Source organism: Varanus komodoensis, unplaced genomic scaffold, assembly GCF_004798865.1.
Source record: "Varanus komodoensis strain SLA01 unplaced genomic scaffold, ASM479886v1 scaffold19, whole genome shotgun sequence".
Lineage (NCBI taxonomy): Eukaryota > Metazoa > Chordata > Lepidosauria > Squamata > Varanidae > Varanus > Varanus komodoensis.
The window spans coordinates 8,301,180-8,325,234 of record NW_025335550.1 but is presented as its reverse complement, the minus strand read 5'-3'; the positions used below and the strand labels follow the sequence as shown (position 1 = coordinate 8,325,234).

Genomic DNA, 24,055 nt, shown 5'->3' with positions numbered 1-24,055 from the left:
GCATCAAGAGTCCAGCCCACCATATACAGAGTTGGAGCAGAAGAAATCTTGTGGTACAGGGCAAGTAAAGGGAGACATGATGGCAGTGCTTAAGATACTGCCAAGGTGTGGAGAAAGAAGAGAGGGACACGTTTTTCTCTTTCTCCGATAACACTCAAACCCGGGGTCATCCCATGAGCTGATTAGTGGGAGGTTTAGGGCAGATTTAAGGAAATCCTTCTGCACTCAGCAGATTGTTAAACTATGGAATTTGTTATCATGGGAAATGGTGACGGCCACCAATCTGGATGGCTTTTATAGGGGATTGGACAGATTCACGGAAGTGGAGGCTACCAGTGGCTACTAGCCTTGCTGGCCATGGGCTGCCTCCTTAACCAGAGGCGGCCTGCCTGCATATCCCAGTTGCGGAGGAGCTTGGCCAGGAGGAGGTCTTGCACCCATCCTGTGAGCAGCCGGTTTGGCATCATGTGTACAGAGCGCGGGACTGGGTAGGCCATGGGTCTGATCCAGCAGGGATTGTCTTATGCTCTTGTGTTAAGGCAAGAATTAGCTCAAGAACGGAGGGAGTAGATATAAAACTTAGTATAAAGTCCCAGAGACAAATGCTTACTGTTCATACGACAAATAAATCCCTACTCCAGCAGAAAGACCAGAATATGCTTTCACTGGCACCTGCGAGAACATCATAGAGAGAGTTTGTAAAAGAACCAGAAGCAAAATCTTAAGCCACAACACAAGTTCATTGGTACTGAAGATACTCTTTATTATATATACTTCTTCATTGTGCATATTTCTATGTCAACTTAAATAGGACTTTGGAACACTATCTTAGAACAGACTCTAAACATTTACAGTGCACAGCTTAAAAAACATAATATAATTAATAATAATAATACAGCTCTTATTTACACAGACCCACAGGGTGACAGGGAGAAAATAGAAGACACGTACTTGGCACTTGGCAACTTGATGGACGTCTTGAATATTGTCAACCGTTACACACACAGTCATAGCTAATAGGAAATGCAGCTTTTGCCAGGGAGTCAGAATTGTCTCCGTTGTCCCGGGTGGAAGTGTTAGGGAGATAATAACACAAGACATTTCTTTTGGACAGCTAAAGGATTAGCAAAGGAAACGGGATGCATTCGCAGCCCACTGACATTAAATGGAAGGCGTGAGGTTTTCTGCATTACATGCCCCCTTTTGAACATCGCAACACTGGTGGGAATGCTTGCCTTGGAACTGAGTTACCTCTTGGCCAGTTTATGATATATGCTACCCATATATCTGGGAAGAATCCAATGATGTTGCAAAAGATGGCTCAGCTTCCGCAGAACCTCAGTGGCCCATTCACCTGGATCCATGAGTCTGTCTGCTAGATTTGTATTGTGTGGGCCTTCCAAAGACATCAGGGAGGCTTAGAATTCGGCAGTCCCCTCCGTAATCTCACAACCCTGTGAGGTATGTGAGCTGAGTGAGAGAGATGTGCTCAAGACCACCTCAATTTCCTTCGTGGCTGAGCAGAGACGTGAGCCTCAGCTGCCTGAATTCTGAGTCCAATGCCCCATCTGCTAGAATGGAGGAAGGACTTTGGTGAATGCACTCAGATACCCACAGTGACCTCCCTATTCACTTCGATGGAAGGATCTGATCCAAATACAGGCACTGATGGGCCCCTTGAGTTCTGTTAAGAAGAGTCCAGCCTGCGAGAGATCTGTGTGGGTTTGGTGGGTGCAGATGATCATACATGGAAAGCTAGATTGGGATGATGGGTTATGTTCTCCCCAACTGCACCCTCATGTAATTTGATTACACACACACACACACACATATTACAATAAACTTACACAGAAAAATACTCTCTGGTTTCTTGAGAATATAGACTACAAACAGACAAGATTTCCTCTATCAGATTAAGGCAGCTTTGGAGAATATTGCACTGCAGATAACAATGTTTTCAACACTAATGCGTTATTCTCCTTTTATCACATTACACTGAGAATCAAAAGGCAAATCGTCTTGCCAAGCTAGAATTACCAGGTTGGCTAATCAGATGGATGTAGAACTTGGGGTATGAAGGGAGCTCTCCACATTTAAAAAAACCTAAACATTTTGTGCTATGCTACAGAGAGATAGTTCCGATTTGTGGAAAATTAAAAAAAAAACTGATTAAAATATTGATCTACATAGAGGTACACTTATTCAACCTTTTGCTATATTAAAAAAGATATCACAAAGTAAGCAAAAAAAGGTCAACATTAACCAAATCTGTGCTCACTATAAAGCTCTTCTCCGTAAGGCAAACTTGAAACTCAAACTTGAAAACTGGAAAACTCAGTTCTTCTCAGTAAGGCAAACTAGACTATAAGATACTTGTGCAATATCTGGAAAAGGATTCACTTCTGATAGCAAACCACACAACCAATCCACTCCTAACTATATGCATGGGTCAGATTCCAAGCACAATGCTACTATTTACCCACGTCCCAAAGGCAGTGGGGGTTTGGGCTTCTCCACTCTGCCAGTCCTTGGCCTAACGATTTTGAAACTCCTCGTGAGGTCCGAGTGAAATTGGTAGTAAGATCTGGCAGCTAACCTGTGTTGAGATGGCATGAGACGGGCATGCTTTTTGTGAAAAAGCCAGCCGACCTCTTGGGTAATGTTTGGCATCCCTTGCAAAGAGGAATGTGGGAATGCTCAGGAGTATTCCCACTAGATATTTTGGTTCCCTAAGGCAAAGAACAGGATGCCTACCCCACGTGATGCATGCACAGAAGACTACCAGATGAGCAGCTGAATTTCCCTTCACAATGTCTAGCTTTATTGTACCTGAGAGCCGCGGGTTACCATGAGTCCACACAACTCTGTCCCCAACTCGGGGCTGCTTCCTCTCCTGGATCTGGTGCCTGTGGCAACTCCCCCACTTTGACTTACATGAAAGCTGGCCCTCCTGCTGATCAGCCGAGATCCACTGGCTCCAGGGTCCAGCCTGGCTCTTTCAGGAGGCTCACAAGCAAACAGGGACGTTCTTCTCAAGCGCATTTGCTGAGCTTCCATGGACAGACTGATTCTCTTTTAATTCAGCACAATTGTTCAGATGGGGTTGGATGCTGTGGTGAAGGTGAGCGTGGGCTCATGCCCAAGGCATGCTACTTCCAAAGGGATGTACTTCTCATTGCAAGCAATGCTGTGCAGTGCAGGAAAATACCAGGAGATTGGGAGGCACAGAATTTGCTGCAAACCTACATACTAACCTTGATTGCTACACTTCATTGCTTTCAGCAGATGCGGGGAAGGATTGGACCCTTTGTCTTAGCAGCACACACATGCATTCCCTCTTACTCCTGCCTGATCGTAGAAGACAGGGGTGACAATGGAGTGGAGAAATGGCAAGCAGAGATAGGTATCTCAAAAAATTCCACTGGATAAGCAAGCCCTTTGGCCTGGCTGAAGTAGCCCTTTGGATCCTATACACCAGGTGCAGCAGACAGATACATGGAAGCAGATCGTTGATACTGTCGTAGACTAATCCACACAGGCACCAGATGGGTCCCAGCAGTAACTTGCACCAGTTTTATGCACTCATTCACAGATTAAACCGGGTATCACACCAAAAGGATTTGAGGCAATCCAGCGGCAGGCATAATGCTCAAGCTACAGCGAGCAAATGCTGTTTCTGGCCCTCCTGCAACAAATGAGCTAACTGAGCAGAACAAGAGAAAGAAAAGTTTCCAACTTGCTGCTGGTTAACAATAGGACAACTTTATGATTGTGGGCCATGCATGTGCTGGTCCTTCATTTGCTGAAACACCAAGAACTGAACTAGTTCAGGTAAGAAGACTTTCCATATGGAGACAGATGTTTGCTGCAAGCAGGAGGTCCTGGATTCAATCTGAAGCTTCTCCAGGTGGGGCTAGGAAGGAATCCTGCTGAAATCATGGCTTTCCTCTACAGTATTGGACTAGGTGACCTGTGATCCAGCTTGGAATACAGCTACAGCCTATATGCCCATGAATCTCAGTGGGGCCAAGAGGAGATTGCTTGCTGGAAATGCCACGCAGAGCCTGCAGGTTCCAAATTTCCCCCCAGCCCATCTTTGGACCTTACGGGAAAGATCCACCTTGAGCCAATATGTCCCCTCTGCACTTCAGGCTAAAGCTTGCTGGCGTCTGTACTGTATAGCAGTTGTATATGACTAGAGCTCCCATGAGGCCCAGCAAACATGGCCAAAGAGCAGAGCTTATGGGGATTGTAGTCCAGCTCAACTGGAGGGCCTTGGGTGCACAGGGATTGCTTGTTTTCACTTGTCATGATGTCAGGGAAGGACAAAACGGCAATGCTTGCCCTTGTGGGCCAGGGATGCAAGCAGGGCGGGCAGAACCTAACTAGTACCTAAGAGCTAGCTTTCCCTTATGCACCACAGCCAATTAAAACCAACAAACACACTTAGACACCCAGTCCTTTGAGTTAAAGCAGGCATGGGGGAAAGGGTGTTATCTAGTAGTCACTGGATTGCAGCTTGCATGATCTTACATCATGGGCTAGGTTGGTGAAGGCTGGCGGCACAGTGGTCCATCAACATTCAGAGGCCGACATGTCCTACATTCAGGATCCAGAGCTCCTGCTCTTCTCAGATGCTCTGAGCTGAACGGGGAGGCTGCTGGAGACAATGCACATCCCATGGATGAATAAAGAACTGAACCTTTGGGGTTCCTGCTTTTCAGGAATCCCCCTCCCAGAACCCCTTTTTATGACATTCCAATGTTATGTAGTCTGACGGTAATGATGAAGAACATCTCATGGCACTAAGGCACACCGGGGTAAGAGGGCCTTTTAGGTTCAGAGAGGGCATCAGTGGAAACAACATGTGGAAGTTGCTCTGTGCCAAAGAGCTCTGGGGCTCAGGACCACCCCCTCCAAAAAGCACTACCTTGCATATGCATCTCTCCGCGTCTGTAAAGAATCCATGGAATCCCTATGGCAAGGGGAGGGGATGGCATTTGCTTTGAAAAGAATTGGGAAGAGAAGGCAAGGGACAGCTGGAAGGGAAGCATGCGTGGGCAAAAGACCAGCTAGCACAGGAGTATCAGACACAACGGGGACTTTGGGGGTTTCATTTTAGCAAGTGCTTGTAGGCAGCAGGCTGATGGGGCAGGTGGCCTTCCAGATTTGGGGCTGCAAAGGAAAGATGAGTGGCTGCAGTCCTCGTAGAGTGTCCCCTAACACCACTTCTGTTGGCAGTTGTGTAGAAGGATAAGTAGCAGACAAAAGAATGCCCAGAAGAGGAAGCACCTGGCTCAGCACAGCAAAATGGGTGTGTTCCAAGGTGACAAAGGGTTTGTTTGAGGTAGAATGCAGAGAGTTCAGATTGGCAGCCATCAGAGGAATCATCCGAGAGACCTGACCATCAGTTGAGGACATCACAGAGATTGAGACTGAGATTGAGAGAGGGAACACAAGAGCTTGAGATGCCACACCAAGAAAGCGTAAGCCAACTTTGCGGGTGGTGGGAACTTGAAAGTAGTTCCCCGTAAAGTGAGGGGAAGCACTTTTTAGAAACATGCATCAGGTGTCCTGAAGTATACAACAGATGATCAGAAAGGAGGGGAATAGGGGAACCAAGAAGCAGGATCTGAGTTTTGCAGTGAAAACATCGGTAGACCAATTGCAAAGAGTGGTTATAGTGGTGGTGGAGTTAAGGAGAGATGGACCACCACCTTCTTCTGGAGCTTTAAAAACTGGGTCACACAGAACACTTACTGGTTGGTTTAGCTGAGCTTCTAAGCAAGAGGGTTACTTAGAAATCTAGAAAGGTGCCTACAGACGGTTTTATTTTATTTATGTTACATTCAGAATCACCCTGTCCATCCACAAAGGAACTCAGAATGCCTTCATAGAGTCAAAACTTCCCTATGAGGTAGATGAGGGGGAGAGACAAGAGCCTAATGCTTATCAATGGGAGTGGTCACCCGGCACCTCAGTTGTGCCAAGTCAGGACAGCTGTTCCTCCATACCATAAATAAATACACACACAAACAAATAAATAAGCAAATAAATAAAATATTTGGGAAGAAGGAGAAACTAGAACTGTGTTCTGTGCCATCTCTCTTCCCCTCTACGTATCTGGTATTTAGAAAATGGGAAATATCTGGTAGATCATTCATCCTTGAGAACCCTCACCTGAAGTGGTATAGCCCAGATTTAGGGTTACCAGCTCCATGAGGACTAGACCAAGGAGCTGCCCATAGGAGCTTGGGTGTGACACATTCTTCAAATTCAGCAAACTGGCTGTAAAAGATTATCATTGTTGTTTTGTTGTTGTTCTTATTATTCAACTAGTCGGAGTGGGGCAGCTCAGTATGGGAAACAAATGCACCTACTCTGAATAACTATAGGAGAAAGATATGGCCATAAAAACACAGGTGTGTCGGGGGGTTTTTTCTCAATACACATTTAGATTTTTCTCCCATTACTAACCATGAGCAAACCATTAATGGGTCAAGTCTGCCTTTCTACCAATGTTAGAACTTCCATAGTTCACTGTGTATCCATGAAGAATGCATCTATACTCGTATTACATGGCATTGACAAGATGGCTTGTGGAATAGAGCAACCCAGACAGATGAGGCACCTTCCCCATCTGCCATGTGCATTCAGCTGCCAGTGTCTTTCACCGTATGCATATAAAAATAAATATGTCCCATGGCATTGCTATTTGGCACAAATTATGAACAACACCTAGCAAGATGATAGAACTTCCTAGAAGCCTTGCTCCAATCCCTGCTCCTCCATTTTCCTTGGTCTAGAAAATGAAGGACATATCAAGAAGCCATCTTGCTTAGTGGTGTGAGGTTTTGTTACATTTATTATTATCCTTGTTATTTTTCCCATTCAGTAGTTGCTGGCCACACAAGCCTAAAAAACTCATTTTCTCCCCGTCCGCTTTTCAGGAACGGCACAGGAATGCATCGTCGTGGTGGAGGAAAGCATGACATTTGGGCATGGAACCAGGGTTTCCAGAGCGTGGCATTAAATCTGTGGTGTCAGCCCATTGCCTTTTGATTGTACAGCAGGAGAAATGTTTTGACTTAAGAGCGGTTCAGGGATTGCCCAGACTCTCTGGCCCTAAGCTTTGTATATATGCAAACAAGCACACTTATATCCCCCCTGTCTTCATATAGATTGCTTTTCTTCCCCGCTTTCCATGAGAGGGACAAACCAATCTGTATGAGAATTTCGAGGAAGCAGTAGAGTTGGCATATCTGTCTGTGTGTGTGTGGGTTAGGGAACAGCTGGCAGTTCAGAACACACCTGGGGACCCTGTACTAAAGGCCGTGGCAGTCCGTACACCCTATAAAATGTTGGGTGGGCAAGAGTTTCCAGTGGCAGCCATTGTTCTTCTGAGCAAGCCAAGCATTGGCTTTCTGGCCCATTTCCATAAAAATGGCACTCAGATTTCGTGTAGATTTTAGAAGGAGATGGGCACATTATTGATGCTAAGAGCTGTTCCCCACCTTGTAGGCGAGCAGAGATATTTCTCCTTTGGAGGACTTGAAGCAGAAGCAGGACTGCCTATCAGTTGGGAAAGTTCTACCTCTTAATTTCCTGCATTGTTCAGGCAGTTGGACAGATGGTTTAGAAGACCCTTCCAACTTGACTACATTTTTATAATTTCACAAGCAAGTTTTGGTTGTGTGTATGTGAATGTACTGGAGGGTATCTATCTATAATTGTCTCCAACCAAAAACTATCTTTTTTTGGTTTGGTTTTGGTTCAGTTTGGTTCATTTTTTAAAAGAGGGATCTTAAAATATTCAATTGATTTCCCTTTGTGCCCCAGATAAGACAGCTATAAATAGCTTGGTAATTTTTATCCTTCCATTTCTCTTTGTCTCACTAGCAAAGATAACCTTTTTTGGTCAGGATTAAGTTCAGCACCCTGAAAACCATGTCCATGCATATGTGTTTCTGTCATTAAAAAAAAAAAAAAAAAGGAAAAGGAAGGAAGGAAGAAAGAAAGAAAATTCAAACCATTTGAGAAGTTCACTTGAAAAAATAAAGAATGATTGGGTGGTAGATGAGGAGAGATGATTCTTCACCTAAAGAAATTTGGAGATGAACTTCTTAGGCAGCTAGCCAGCCAACTAGGACGAGGCACGATCAAGAGTTCCAACAGTGACTTCTCAGATACTGTTCTCAATTTGTCTTGATAATGTACTGTTTTCCCCTGCTTTCAGATGCTATCATCATATAGTTAGCCAGTGTTGGAGCTGGAAAGGAAGCAAAGCCACAAAAGATCTGGGTGAAAACTGCTGTTGGAACTCTCAATAGGGTTACATCTATTATAGCAAGTGTGGAAGAATTTAAAAAAACCATTCCTCTCTATTTAAAAAAAAAATACACAGACCCTGCCCCGAGCCTGCCATGCCCACTGTTGTGAGCAACCTGGAGAAGGCTTGGTCCTCTGGCCCTTCCAACTCGACCATTCTATGATTCTATGAAGGAAAAATTAAAAAAAAAAAAACCCTCTGATCATCAAATCTACTTAGTTTATGGTCGAAGAGCTTTTTGAAAATGGTGACAATGAGGGACAGTATTCATTACAAGGTGAGGAGACTACCAGCAGTGACTGGTCTTGATGACTTGATATTGGCTCTGTCATCAGATGGAGGCAATATCTCTTGATACCAATAGCTGGGAAACAGGAGAACGGGGTTCTTCTGTCCTCGTGTCCTGCTTTGGGACTTTCCATCGCCACCAGGTTGGTCACTGTGGGAGCAGAAGGCTGGATCACAAAGAGCTTCAGCCTGATCCAGGATGGCCTTTCTGGGTACTTGGTTTTCTAAGAAAACATCAGATTTCTATAACCAGGTCCTGTCCAGACCACAATTTCCAGCATTGCCAGCAAACATGTCCGGAATGATGGTGACTGTAATTCAAACCAACTTGAATTGGAAAATGCTATTGAATGGGAGGATATATGGAAAATCAAACATTTATTGATCATACATCTTTCTGTCTAGCTAGCAGTTCTTATAATAAGGTAGAAGCAAAGAATCTCTCTTGACGAGAGGAATACAAACCTTGAACTGCCGCACATTCCCTTGTGCTACAAGATGCTGCTCATTCTCAGGTGTGATGCAGTACGCAAGTCTCTAAAGAGGGTACAGGGAGTGAAAGTTACTTCGAGGGAAGTTGTTTCTGTACGGTGATCTGTGATGGTGGAAGGAAGGAAGACTAACGAGCTAAGTGAGATCTGCTGGAGGACCAATTTCACAAATGTGCTCCTCCAGAGCTTTGGGTTCTGAGCCAGTCATTATTATACTAATTGAAGCTATCGCGATATCCATCTGTCCCTGGTGCTTATTCTGCTCCTTCTGATCTCAGGCCCAGACAGAATGTGATGCAGGAATGTCAGGACTGGGTCTCACAGAACTTTGTTCTTTATTTCACAGCAAGCTTGGTGCTATGATAATTTCAGTTGTGATACATGTGTGTGTGATGGAACCCTTTCTCCCTACAGTGTTTGTCCAACTGGGCACAGGTCCTTCCAGAAGCTTCTGTTAGGCTGGCAAGGAAAGGATCCTGCTTTCCATATTATACTGTTTTTTCTCTCTCCAGCCCAGCTAACAGCAGGTTCAAGGAGACTATTTCAAACCAGGGATGCAGCATGACCTTAATGTAATTAGCAGCAACCAGAATTGCTTTGAAGTAAAGAAAAAGAAGTTAGGAAATCCAGTGCTAGACCTTATCTATTGTGCCTAGTTTTGCCCCTTAATAGGTCAGATTTTGGGGTGCTTTAGCTTTCAAATGCCCAGCACAGGAAGCAAAGAAGCATCCTAAATCCTCTCTTGAAACAGTAAATTACTTAAAAGCTGTTTCCAAAAGGTCACCTCTCGGCAAAGCGTTTGTGGAATTAAAGAAAGCAAACTCTTAGCTTAATGCTGGCGATATTCATTTCACAAAGAACATTTCCATGACATTTCATTGCCTGGCCACTCACTTGCTTAAAGGTCCCCTGTGCTTTCACTAATTTATAGACAATGTATGCAGGAACGAGGATCATCGAAGACAATGCTATGCCCCATCCGACAGAATTGGCCCATCGTGGGAAGACATATTCGTCGTAGGTCAGTGGTTTGAAATTGACAACACTGACTATTACCACAAACTATGGGAAGAAGGAGGAGAAGAAGGTGAACATCGATTTTGTTTGAACCATGCATATAACCCAAGGTGGAAAGAACACTTCAAATCAGCTAGAAGGTTGCATACATGCAAAATTTCTCAAGGATCCTGCAGGGATTCTTACCTGGGTCTTTTGTTTTCTGATCAAACTGAGCTGAACCTGTGGACCTGCAAGGGTTATGTGTGCTTAGAAGGTGGCCTTGTTAAGGTAAGGTAGCTACAGAATGATAGTCATCAAAATGGTGAAGGGTGCAAATGAATGCCTCTTTACAAGCTTCCATAGCCTGCAGTGCCTGATTCTGCCTAAACTTTGAAGCTAAGCAAGGTCAGGCCTGGATCGAAAATGGATGGGTGACTTACATGTTGTGAACCACCCGGAGACCTTTGACTATAGGTGGTACAGAAATGTAATGTCATAATAGTAATAATAATGATGTGATACACATTGTCTGGTGGGGGCAAGCTTTGTTCTACCGAACTTTCTGATTCAATGTAAATGATTCTGCTTGAAAAGTGGCAGCTGGTAGACATTGTCCTATAGGGTAGTGGTGAAAAGACCCACAACTACGGATGATGGAGAAACCCATACGAAATTCAAAGGGCTATAGTTCAACCCATGCATTCTGTGGAGAACCAGCAGAGCATGGGGAACATTGCATACCAGCAAAAGTTACATAAATTCCAGTGATTCTTCTTTTGGGGGAAGGTACTTTTCACATTTGGATGTGGATTCCATCAACAAGGAGAATGGAAAGACACATACAGTATCTAATGAGCTGCATCACCACATGGAATGGGTTGAGTGGCATCCCTCACATCTCTCCTGGAGAGGGATGGTGCTTCCTCGGGGATGCCGTAGGAGGCGAGACTGCGGGAACTGGGTCTCTTCAGCCTGGAGAAGAGGAGACTCAGAGGGGATCTGTTGGCCACATACAGGTATGTGAGGGGGTGTCACACGGAGGTGGGCAGAGACCTGTTCTCCCCTGCAGAGGAAGGCAGGACGTGCTCCAACAGAACCAAGCACAGGGAGCCAAGGTTCCATTTGGATGCCAGGAAGCCCTTCCTGACAGTCAGGACCCTGAAGGTGTGGGATGGGCTTCCACAGCAGGTCGTTGAGGCCCCATCGGTGCGGGTGTTCAAGGACAGGCTGGACGTCCACATGGTGGGCATGTCGTGAGCGGAGCTGGCTGGTGCCGGAGGTCAGACTAGATGGCCCGGGAGGCCCCTTCTGACTCACTCTGTTTCTATGTTTCTATGTTTACTGAAATAGGAGTGCCTTGTCTTTTCAACATGCATCTGGGGGCGGTGGGGCTTGTAGGAGCTGTCCAGGGTCCTGAACATGCCCAGAATAGTATTCGCCATCATGGAATACCATGAATTGCTCTTACAAAGCTCAAAATCCAAGCTTCAATGGGTAGGATGCCCCACTGGCCTTTATTTATTTATTTATTTGAAGCTTTTTTTTTATACCATCCAGCTACTAGTGTCTCATGCCAGTTCTACAATAAAAGCAACACAGAATGAAATGGAGCACAGCATCTAATACTTCCTGTATAATAAAACCCACATTAAAACCTATTAATTAAAACCTATTAATTCCATAATTGGGGGGCCAGCAGAGAGAAGGCCCTTCTCTGGGTAACCACCCTTCTAATCTCATTCAAGGAGGGCTCCTGGAGAAGGACCTGCAGTTTAGATCTTAAGGGAGGCATAGTCACTAGACTCCCGCATCCCTGTCCACAGATGGGTACTGCCCTAGAATAAAGGAGATGTGATAGACTGTCAGCCTGTCAAGGTTAGAAAAGTGGGGCCCATGATAAAAAGCCATGATGCTCAGTGGGGCCAGAATCCAGGGCAGGCTTCCACACATAACTTCCAGCAACCAGCTGGTCCACTGATTCCACAGCACTTAGAAGTGGCAATTCCACAAATGACCCCACAAACAAACATGCTGTGTTCCAGATGGGAATAGGTCAACCGATCTCTGTTTTGCAAGCTCCGATGACCTGCTCCATTCTCAGAGAGCAAATGTACCTCTGGGCATGCCATCAGACCTGCAAAACCCTCATTGCATGTCATGTTACTTCTGCCATCGCAAAGACATATGAACACATGTATCCAGGAATAGGCATCTGGTCAGGTTCACGTCTATTCGTTTTTTGGGATTATCACCACTAAGTCTTTGCCACATTCTTTCACCATCACTCTGTCATTCTGCTTTCAAGGGTCCCAGGGAAAATGGACACATGCTTTTGTGTGTATTTATCTCAGTGCTCCTATTGCTGGGTGTGTGTTAAATGCACCACTGCCCCCTGTTGGCACAGAGCAGATTGCGTGTGCTTCCCCTTCAGATTTTGTGTGCACTTTCCCCCCGATGCATCTTTTTCTGTGATCCATGCACACCTGATCCATTATTTTGTGTGCATTTTTAAAATTAAGGACTTAATCACAAGATTGAGAAATGCATCTGGAACATAAATGCCTTCCGTCACCTGCACTTGGAAGCTATACCATCCTTCGGCTCTTAAAACTCGAGCATAAATGGCAGCCGTGGAAAAAGCTCCAGTTCCTAACACAATAACTGATTCAATATTGAGTGTCAGCTTAAATGTTTTGTTTTCACAAAGACAGGCCTGAAAGGGTTTGATTTGCCTATAATGTCCCTTATTAGGGCTGTCACTCCAACATCGAGTTAAAGATACAGCATGGTGAAGAAAAGGCTTTGGCATTAATTGACGTTTTCTCTGGCAGCATTTTTGGAAGAATGACAGCAGCAACAACCACAGCCTCCCAACCCTAACCTGATCAAAATGGATGTGAGCAGAACATGCTAGGGAAGGAAACTTCACTGCTGGAGCAGATATTTGATGGACTGAAGTCCAATTAATGTGGAAGGAAGTTTAGCCCAAGCTGTTGCCCTTTTCAGAAGGATCACAGGAAATTCACAGCCAGAGGTGAATGAGAAAGAGTCCAGTAGCTCTCTCCACTCAAGTATAGCACATAGTTGTGTCCCAGCCTCTAGAGACGCTCTTGCCAAGAGTGGGCCAAGGAGATATCAGAGGGAGCAGACTCAATATCATTAACCCAAGAATTCTGATTAAGAGGGTGGATCCACTGAGACACATTGGATGTTCCATGCAATTAGCCCATAAGCAGCAGGACTCACCTTGAGTCATTTGCTCTTTTCAGCTTGGAAGGGAAAAGGGGTATTCAGTTTGGAATTAACTTCCTGTGATTAAGCAGACTTTCCCTAAGGACCATTTTTCTGCCTTGCTTTTGACTTTTGCTACTGAATTCTGCAATACTCTTCCATGTTCCACAAAGCCAGCCTAGCTGGTCCACTGTAAGGTGATAAAAACATTAGCCTTTTGTATGGATCTGTTTGGAAGAAGGAGGAAAAGACTGGCTGTATTCCATTAATAGAGAATTTGATTCAATGGCAGAGTTGGTTGCAGGATGCTTGCTTCACTCCCACAAGCACATACATGATGCAAGAAATCTACAGCTGCAGCAACACAAAAGCCGCAAGCGAAACGTACCACCAGCCAACCCTAGGTCCTTTCCCTATGAAATGCGATTCTGCTGGGATCACAATGTGTGGGACCCCTGAATGCCTTGTTTCCTAGCAGAATCAGCAATTTTGCAAAGAAACTGCATGTATGGAAAATGAAAGCCTTGTTTTCCAGCAGAATCTTATCCATTTCCCAAAATCCACCAGTAAGTTTTGCCTTCCTTCTGCTCCTTTATCGTTCCAAATGTTTTTCTTTTAATTTTATTTTATTAGCATCTGCTACTCATCACTGAAATTAGGACATCAGGGTTCACTTTGCAATTCTTGGGACAACAAAGAATCCAGAATGGTAGACAACATCTTCTGTTTTAATGCTGCTTTTTGTAGCATAATCATGCACTTAGCTGACTTCTAAAACCCCATTGTTAAAGCTATTGAAAAAACACCTCCAAATTTTAAGTGGGGAAGAGAGAGCAAACATATCTAAATGATTCCAGGGTTCCAAGAAGAAATATTTTCCATGTGATAAAATATATAAATGATGCCAAGGGCTCACAAGGTTTGTTTGCTTTGGAATAACTAAATATTTCATTTCCACAAGTGCTTAGCTGATTTCCCCACTGTTGCAAATGACTGAAGATCAGTGTAATATCTACTCCGCAACACCCCCCCCACACACACACACACACTAGCTTGAACAATTTACTCAACAGCCATTTTGCTCAGTATTTCTCAAAGGTCATCCTATCCCTAAACCTCATGGGCAGTCCATGGCCTACCTAAAACTCACCCACTAAGGTACAGCCCCTTTCAGTTCAATGGTATTGCAAGGAGTAGAATACATTGTTCAGCTGCACACCATTCAGCTGCAAGAGATTTTCATGCTCAAGATGCACCCACATGTACGTCCTCTTTCTCTGTTGCAACGATGCAAATTAGCCCTGGGTGCTGCAGCTGATGATGTAGGGAAGTCAAACATGCAAGAGGTGCAGTCGATACTCCCCTCCTATGATTTCTATTAGAACAAAGCGCTTACCAGTAGAAAAGCTGGGCTCACAAATTTCCAACACAGTCGCCAGTAGAGGCCTGGTTTGAAACCCATCATCCGCTCAATATCTTCACTGAACCTGTCCACACCTGATGATTGACCACAGATATAAGAGAAAGGGAGAGAGAAAGGTACAGAAATTTATTTGACTATGATAGTCCTGGTAAGGAAATCAACCCTGACTGCTCTTTAGAAGGCCAGATACTGAAGATGGAACTCAAGTACTTCCAACAACTCAAGTACTTTGTTTCACTTAGGAAACCCCAAAGACTGGCATGCCTCCCCTCAGGGTTTGTGACTGACAATGAAAGCTTTAAGTGCAAATAGGCTGGTGTTTGGTGGGGTTTGGAAATACTATTTTTGCTTTTGACTCTGCCAAGAAACTAGAAATGGTCCCCAACAACTTCTGTGCAATGGAATCCAGCCCTCAGCCATCCCCCGTCTCTCATGTAAATGATCTGGTAGGTGCAGTGGTGGCTGCTTGACATCAAACTCCACTACCAAGTGCACGTACCATAAAACCAGGACACACCAATGGCTTCCATTAAAACAGCAAACAAGATGGACGTCCCAGCAGCAAATGTGTCCAGAAGAGTAAGCACATAAATTCCACCCTGCAGAACAGAAGGAAAGTACCCAACAGCTTGATGAGATCAGCAATTCCAGAAAAGCTTCAAATTAAATTAAGCTTGGCTGTGATTTAATTGACTTAATCCCTATAGCCATAATCAACCAGTGTCCTCATTGGGTAAGTTTGATTCATGTAAATGAAGAGGGATGCAATATAAAAAAGGAAAAAGTCACAATCTTCTTTTCACCAGGCCCCTAAAACTCATAAAGGTTGGTGTCAGGCATAAACATCTGGAAAGAACATTCCGAAGATGGAATTCATACTCCTTGACCACCACCTGTCTAACCTGAGAGAGCAGCCAGTGGCCGTTAAAAAGGGAGAAGCCAGATTGCCTCCAAGGGCAAGCAATTCTATACAGGAGTAGGCAAACATTTCAATGCACCGGACCCAAGTCATAAATTGTACCTTGCAGTGGGCTGGGGAAAGAATTTTTTCCTGATCCACCTTATTATGCAGAGGAGCACTTTAGCATCAATGGAATGTTTCAAGACATTTGTACAGGCACCTGGTTTGTAAAGCTGCTAAGCTATGGGGTGAAACAAGTGAGCAGAAACCACAGTATTTATTACTGGGCTGTTCCATTTCTGATTGCAGGTTTGGGAGGTGGCAAGGGGGAGCAATTGATTTAGTACAGACTGTTCCCCTGGGGAAAGCTAACAACAGAGAATTTAGGCAACCATTTTCTTGGCCATGCTGCTTTTAGCTATTTGTGAAATAACAAAGATCAGTGTGCAAGCAGATCTAAAAAGTGATCTTTCCTCATTTGAATGAATCAAAATTCAGGTCAGAAAGAAAACAGGAACAAGATGAAAAGAGCTTCAAAGAGGCTTTCAGAGAATTTAGGTGAGCTTGAACATCCCTGTTTCTCCCATGGGGATGCACTAAAACGCAGTTTCAATGTGCCATTTCTCAAAATGCACTCTATGCAATCTGGAATATGAGCTCAAATGGGGCCACATTTTCTCTGAAAATGCTCACCAAGTGCCAAACTTATGTTTACCTTTGCACAATTCATGCTTGAGAAATGCACAGCTTTCTGGAAAATGAACTACTTTCTCAAACTATGTGAGACCCTGGTTTAGGGGTCCATCCCAGGAGAAAAGGAAGAAACAGAGGGAAGAAGTGTGTTTATTGCTCTCACTTTTCTAGCAAGCTTTCCATCCCTCTGAACAGGTTGCTACCCTTCTCCTGAGCCTGAGAAAAATGGCAAAAAAATGTCCCACCATTTTATTGCGGCCTGTAAAATGGTCTACACATTGGGAGAGTCTAATGTCCATCTCTGGCCACCTAATGAGAAGGAACAACTCATTGGAGAAAACCCTAATGCTGGGAACAATTGACAGAAAAAGGAGAAGGGGATGGCAGAGGATGAGGTGGCTGGATGGAGTCATGGAAGCAGTGGGTGTGGGCTTGGGTGGACTCCGGGGGATGGTGGAGGACAGGAAGGCCTGGAGGAGTGTTGTCCGTGGGGTCGCGATGGGTCGGACATGACTTTGTGACTAATAACAACAACAATGTTCATTTCACACTTGCAAAGGACAAACTTACATTTGTTATACAGCACAGAGCAAGCAAGAAGGTGCCGAAGGAAACACAAAAGGTGAACAGCTTCCTGCGCCTCTTCAGGATCTGGAAATCATCTGCCAAGCCCGTGATGACAGCCTCCATGCCACCCATCTACGGAGGAGAGCGGAGAGGGGAGGACAGGGGGGCGTTGTGGGTCAGCAAGGGCGGCAGGGGCAGAAGGCATGGCCAAACGCCCTTCAGGAGAAACCGCTGTGGTTCACCGGGCGATGTGGACCCACCCCCAGTGCCAAGAGGGCTTTCCCTTTGGGGTCAGCGGAGGAGGGCGTGATACTTACCGAACTGTCAATGCCTAACGTAAGCAGCATTATGAAAAACACAACTGCCCAAAATGTTGCTCCATTCAGGGTGGAAATAGCTTCTGGGTAAAGGATGAAGACTAATCCAGGTCCTTCAAAAACGAAGCAAAAAGAAGATCTGTCTCCCGATTTCATAAGCCGAATATGAGTTTTACTAATTAATAGGCACCGTTGTTGTTTATCACCTTGATCAGAGTAGTCTTCAACTTAAATCTCTTTTCTAGTGCATTGCTTTCCTACCCCTCTCCTTCCTCCCTGGCCTGAGAGATATATTTACCAAGTTGCAATGTTTGTAACATACAGTGTAGCCTGAGAATTTTATAGCAACACCTTTCTGAATTCTTTATGGGCACAGAGTAAGTGTGTGTGTGTGTGTGTGTGTGTGTAGGGGTTAAGTTTGGTTCCTCAAGACTAGGCAAAATACCTGCTCCAGTCAGGAAAATAGACCTGAGAGGTTTTGCCAGACCAAAGGAGAAATCTAGGAGAGAAAATGAGGAAAAAAGATAGTGCGTCAAAACTGTGTAGAAGAGGTTTTGGTGGTAAATGTTTTAGAAACAAACCCAGAAAGAACACGCACAACGGATCGTAGGACATAGTACTTCAGGGGCGACACAATGCCCATGTGAGCTGGTGTGATCTACTTAGTTGACAGCTTCTTCAGTATATTTGACTCAACAAGGAGAAATAGGGTGTGGGTGGTTTGAAGAGAGGAAAGGGTTCAATTTGTAGGAAGTAGACAAGCCATCGTACCTTCAGTGGCCACTTCCTGGATGCTGACTTTATATTCATGAGCCATGTAGCCCAAGATGGAAAAAATTGCAAATCCTGAGATGAAGCTGGTGACGCAATTGATTGTACTGGTCATCAATGCATCCCTAAGAGCAACCAAGAGAAGACAAATGAAGGAGGAGAAACACTAGTGCCGACCGCCTGAAAAAACCCAATGCAATGCCCTTCTAGCAGAATCAAGACCAAATTAGTGCTAGTAACTGTGTCTTTCAACCTTTTATAACTGGGGGAAGCTACAGAAAAGCCGGAAAACTTACCCAGTGATTGGTGGGTAGGGGAAGAGGGTGCAGCCATCTTGGGATGGTTGGATTATGACCCCAGGAAGGAGAGATTTGGCCCCTGACCTGAGGTTTTCTATCCATGATCTAATGACTGGTAGGAGTTATTTCTACCCCATCTGGAAAGATCAAGGATTGGACTTGGATCCATTGGTAAACAAACCATAGATTCTATTAGGGATGAAAGTTGGACCTGATGGCCGTCTTGCCCCCTCCCAAACTCTACGATTCTATGAATTTATCTGTTCTCAAACTAAACTTGAGCTTATTGAAGTTCTCCAAATTCCATCGTGGCTCTCCTTCCGTCTTGCGTCCACATCAGTTGGTAACCCCTGTGACTATGCCAAATCTACACATCAGTTTGCACATCTTTGAATGTATTTCAAATGTTCAGCTCCATGCATCCAGCCAAAGACAACCTTTACGGACAGAGCAAGGTCCTTAAGTCACGCTGCATTGCAAGTTTGGAAATGCATGTGCTTCATTTGCAGATTGCGTTTGATTCAATGTTTAGTTTGCATGGTGAAAACTGACTAAACCGAACCAGAAATTAGCTGAAATGTATTTCTCATCAATCCTCAGTCCTTACGTCCTAATACAGCATTATACAATTGAACAGATGTCATCAATGCTCTTCAGATACTACATCCCCCGGTGAAACTAGTTGTTTTTCACCTCAGTACTATTCTGTAGTATGCTCTTTTCATGGAAATCAAGCAGATGACACTTCTGCAGATATCCTGCCTGCCCAACCCCTTACACAAGAGCCACTTACATTCCAATTGCTGCATAACATGGTCTCATTTTAGAGGATTAAAGATAAAAGGCATATTTCAAAAACAGAACAAATGGCTCTTTTTTGGCAGAGAAAGAATGACATGAGTAAAACCGCAGAGGACATGTTTAATAATTTCCAAACAATTTAACGCGGTTGAGCCCGCTGCCTCAAGGGGTTTTTAATTAGGCTTCCTCCAACACATTCAGGGTGGTGTTGGTGCTTTGCTTGTGTCTGGGATTTTTTCTTCTGCCCCTTTTGAGGCATTCCATGGTAAATTTACTTAGATTACAGGATAAAAGCAATTATTCAGGAAATGGTTCTCTCTCTCTCTCTCGCTCTCTCTCTTTTAAAAGGCATGCTTCCCAGTGATTGGTTACGATTAATGGTAATCTAATTGCGAAAGGCAGATGGTGGTCATTTGGAAAGCCATGTGTGATTGCAGGTGTCACTTCTGCTACACAGTGATGGCCATTCATTATCACCCAGGCTCACTCCCCAGCAAATCTAAAGCTGTCGAAAGCCAAATTCAAATCTAGAGCGAATAGGCCAGCGAGCTGCTGAATCCAATTCAGCACAGACGGCCTGGAGCACATGCTCATTAAAACAGACATAGCCATTCAACCCCTTTTGCCTTATGAGCAGTTTGAGACATGCCTGAAGTGGGGTTGGTTGCAGGTTATGCGGGACCCTGGGCAAGTATCTTTTCTCGATCATCCCAGAAAGCTCCATTGGTGGAGAGTAATGAGCTCAATTTACAGGCAGCTGAACATCCAGAAGGACTGGATGCAGCAGTATGATAAGGGAGCCCATGACCTAGGGAGGTGGTGGGCTTTCCCACACTGGAGGCATCCAAGATGCAACTGGACAGCTATCTGAGGTGAATGGTTTAGCTCGGTGCCTTGGACTGGGCAGGGGGTTGGACCCTCTGGCCTTCCCATTCCTTCCAGCTCTATGATATTGAGTATCCACGAGCCCCCTCTCTCAGTGATGCCCCCCCACCAGCAGCTGCTACACCTGCTCAACAGGCAGAGAGTGAGCAACTGAGCCAGTTGGCCATAGCATCTATTGCTTCTTCTTCTTCTTGCCACCACCATGGTCTGGGACAGAAAGAGGGTTGGGTGAACAAGGTGGTTCTTCACAGTAGTGGTTTCCCAACCATACTGACCCTTGAGGACAGCCCTGCCCGAAAGCGAAATGCTCCTGCCTAGGAAGATACTCCATGTAGCTGCTTCCAGTCAGACTGCCCAGCTGCAGTCATCCATCACAAAGCAGCCACCTTGTCTTCCATGACCCTGTGGGATTTCTAAGATCATTACTGGAGGGTTTGCTCGAAACATAACCCCCATCGGAGCATGGGCAGCGGAAGAATGGGGGCAAAACCTTTCTAGTCGTGGTGTCTCGGATTTGGAACGGTCTCCTGGGGAAGCGCACCACCTACCAAGTGAAATTACTTCCAGATGCCAAGCAAAGATCTTGATATTTACATAGACCTTCTAATCTTTCAACTTCTTAACACCAGTAATGCCACTCAGCTGTTTTTGTTATTTTAAACTGTTCTGCCGGTTCAGTGTTATTTCATATTTTTAAATGCCTTTTTCTTTCTTGATTTTAAGCTGCCTTGAAATGCTACAAAATTGAGAAGTGATGTGCGTGTGTGTGAGCACTTGCAAAGGAAACTGGTATTGATCAATTTCAGCACCATGGATAGCTTCTCTAAAGCTCAGGTTAAAGGCTGAAATGGATAAAGAGCCCAGTGATAAGGGTGTCTCTCCCCCCTCCCTCCCCCCTCTCTCTCTCTCGGCAAGAAGGGGCCAGAACAATGGGGAACATCTTTGCTGATTCAGGGCAACTCCTTCTCCCCATCTGAATTTGGGCCATATTTGGGAAATATGTGGTACCATGGAAGGTAGGCTGTACACAAGTACCATTTCTGGCAACGGTCAATATCATTCTAGTAAGATATTAGCTTCCAGTTCTCTTGCCGTCCATGCAATATGAGGCAGCCTTAATGGTGGACTTGAAGGCTCTTAACTTTTAATCGCCGACTGTGTGTACATGTGATTTGTTATTTCATTATAATGATAGTACAGTAACATCAAGAATTTGTATCTCCTTTATGAAGTGATAGGATTTGACTTTTCTTTCCCATTTCAATTATTCTATCGATGACATTTTTGAAAAATCAATAGAAGGATTAAATTAAAGATGTGCAGGCAAGTTGCCAGCTCATGGCCTACCTGTAACAGTTGTTGTCGAATTTATTATAGCTGGCAAAAGCAATTAAGACCCCAAAACCAGCTCCTAAGGAGTAAAATATCTGTGTGGCTGCATCAATCCATACCTGCAAAAATGAAAAAAAAGGGGGGACATTCCTTAACTGAGCACACATACACTTTGCTTGTTCTTCCAACAAGAGACAACAATGGAAACTAAATGAGGCAGTAGCCAAATCTGCAAATTTTACTAGCCACATTGAGTTATTTACTTGGCATCATTATGTCCTTCTCCATATCCAAGCAGATTCCACTGTGGTAAATAATAGAAGATAAAAAACACAAACCCCAATATGAATACAGATAAAAAACACAGAAAACACCGATTAGATCTTGCAAATACGGGATGCCAGTAAGAACTGCAGCTGCTCAGTGGGGGAAGACCGACTGAAATGACCATATTTTGTGCAGGCAGTGGATACAGAATAGTCTGGACATCCAGACGTGGACTTGTTACTGTTGCATTGCCAAGGAAAGTATGAAAGTAAGAGAGGGAGGGAGGGAGGGGGCCAGCAAAGTGAAAGCTGCATTCTGGGGGGCATGATATGGACAGATGCTGAGTGGAACCACCAGGATTGCCTCATCTACTTTCTGAACGTTACATCCTGCTTGGACCACTGCTGGGCACTCTGTGGGGCTGCCTTCCAAACCTTCTCAGCAACTTCAGCTGGTCCAGCATGCTGTGGCCAGAACTGCTGACCAGGGCAACAGCCACGGGGGCAAGTGTCTCCCATGTTCAAGCTTCATCAGTTCACAGTCTGTTTCCAGGCACAACTTGAAGGGAGTTGCTACCTGTCCTGAATTAAGTTGATGCCCTCATTTTTCAAATTTGGAATGAGCACTTCAGCTTTAACCTGTGATGATACCTCTTGGTACTGCTCTCAGATACACCAAAGTACAGACCTTTGAATGTTTTACTCTGCATCAATGCCATGCATAGTCTTGCCCAGAGCTGCTTTCACAAACTATTTCGAGTTTGCAAAATATTTTTCCAAGAGGTGCCACTCAGTCTCTCCCTCTAAGCTCGCGTGCTGCGTCACTGGGAATGTTCCTACGGCATTTTGCTGGTGTTTAGTTCTTGCTTAGAGATAATAAATGGCAGATTTACAAGGTAAGGAAGAGAAAAACAATCAGGGGATCCATAGACACTAAAGCAATTGCAGGAAGTTCCTTGCAAAGAACAATGAGGAGCAGAGGCACATGCCTTCTGACAGCACAGGTTTGATTGAGTAGATATTGTTCCTCCTTTTCTGAAACAGATTTCAAGACTTGATGTCTGTGTAGCAACAATTCATTCATTCATTCATTGCTGGGGAGTCAATGAAGTGACAACTTCCACAATTCAGACCGAGGGATTTCTGTCATTGTTCCATTCAGATAACATCAGCATAATATGGGCCAACCCCGGTGCATCACCAGCTGCAACATTTGGAGAGCCAAGAAGATGGGCACAGGGCCTATCATCCCAAGAGTAGGAACTTCTCAGTTGGCATGGACCATCCAACGTGATCAGAATTGGTTTTGGGGGGACCCTACCTCTGCAAGTTAAATTGTCCCCCTAAGGACCTGATCACCCCAACCCTTTGCACCCAGTACTGAAGATCGGTAGGGGTTGGATCCAGATTTAGCCATCCCTAGAGTACAGCCGTTGAAATCAATGGGACAAAAGTTAGGTCACAAATAGCCACTCCCTGACCACTCTTAGCACGGCTGAAGCTGGATCCTAGCTTAGGAAGCCAAGTTTACTCACACTGACCGTTTTGTGCAACAACCCCATCACAGGAGTGGCACAGGAGGCTGTTAATGGAAACGTAAGAAGGTACCATCAGCCTTGCCAGGTCGGAACAAATGTCCACCTTGTCCAGCATCCTTTTACCCCACACTGGTCAACTAGGAGTCCCCCGGGAGGCCATGAAGTGAAACAAACAAGCAAATGCAAAACCAAAACAAAGCAATTTAAAAAATCCCCCAAATGTTCCCATATTATAAGTCCTCAGTGTCTGAATCTCAGTCTTTCTCTCTCTCTCTCTCTCTCTCTCTCTCTCTCTCTCTCTCTCTCTCTCTTTCTTTAGGAGACTTCTATGCCGCCCCATTCACCGAAGCCTGGTGGCGGCTCACAACCATAAATAAACTTCAAAATAGAATAAGATAAATTAACAATATAAATTAAGTCACCCTGGCCAAAGAATAAAATGAATAAAGAATATTAACAATTAAAATAACATTTGAATAAAAAGGTCTTCACCTGGCGCCGAAAAACAAATAACGACGGCGCCAGGGGGACCTCCCTGGGGAGCGCATTCCATAGATTAGCTCTGTACCCAGAGGTCTCGTTACTAACATGGGTAATTAGAACATAAATTTGTAGGAGGAGCAGGAAATGTAAGGAGCAGGTCCATTGCTCAGTCCTACAGACCAGATCTGCCCTACTGGGCACCCCAGTCCAAACGTTCAGATTCCCTCGGTGACCATGGCTCCTTCCTCTTTTCCCAGTTACCCACCACTAGGCAGTTTCCTGGTTTTTGCATGCTTTGTCCTCATCACACCAAAAGGCTGAAAAGTCTCTCCTAAGGTTTGGTTGCAATCACAGGAGCTTTAAGCTGGAAGAAGCTGGAGCTCACCCCTTCTGTCTGCATCCTGGCTCACCACTGGAATATCAGAGCTCATCCAAAATTGG

The 24,055-nt window shown here is 44.8% G+C and overlaps 1 protein-coding gene across 1 annotated transcript in view; it reads right to left on the bottom strand.

The window, feature by feature from the left end:
• Window positions 1-7,771: 7,771 nt before the first annotated feature.
• SLC6A2 (solute carrier family 6 member 2) overlaps window positions 7,772-24,055 on the bottom strand; it is a 50,218-nt gene continuing 33,934 nt past the window's right edge. Inside the window, exons 7-15 of the mRNA XM_044428070.1 lie at window positions 21,343-21,446; window positions 18,011-18,135; window positions 17,240-17,352; window positions 16,926-17,054; window positions 15,261-15,360; window positions 14,735-14,835; window positions 10,003-10,170; window positions 9,083-9,154; window positions 7,772-8,269 (exon numbers count right to left, since the gene is read on the bottom strand). Of these exons, the coding sequence (XP_044284005.1) occupies window positions 8,246-8,269; window positions 9,083-9,154; window positions 10,003-10,170; window positions 14,735-14,835; window positions 15,261-15,360; window positions 16,926-17,054; window positions 17,240-17,352; window positions 18,011-18,135; window positions 21,343-21,446 (936 nt within the window). The 3' untranslated portion in view covers window positions 7,772-8,245. The remainder of the gene's footprint in view (window positions 8,270-9,082; window positions 9,155-10,002; window positions 10,171-14,734; window positions 14,836-15,260; window positions 15,361-16,925; window positions 17,055-17,239; window positions 17,353-18,010; window positions 18,136-21,342; window positions 21,447-24,055) is intronic.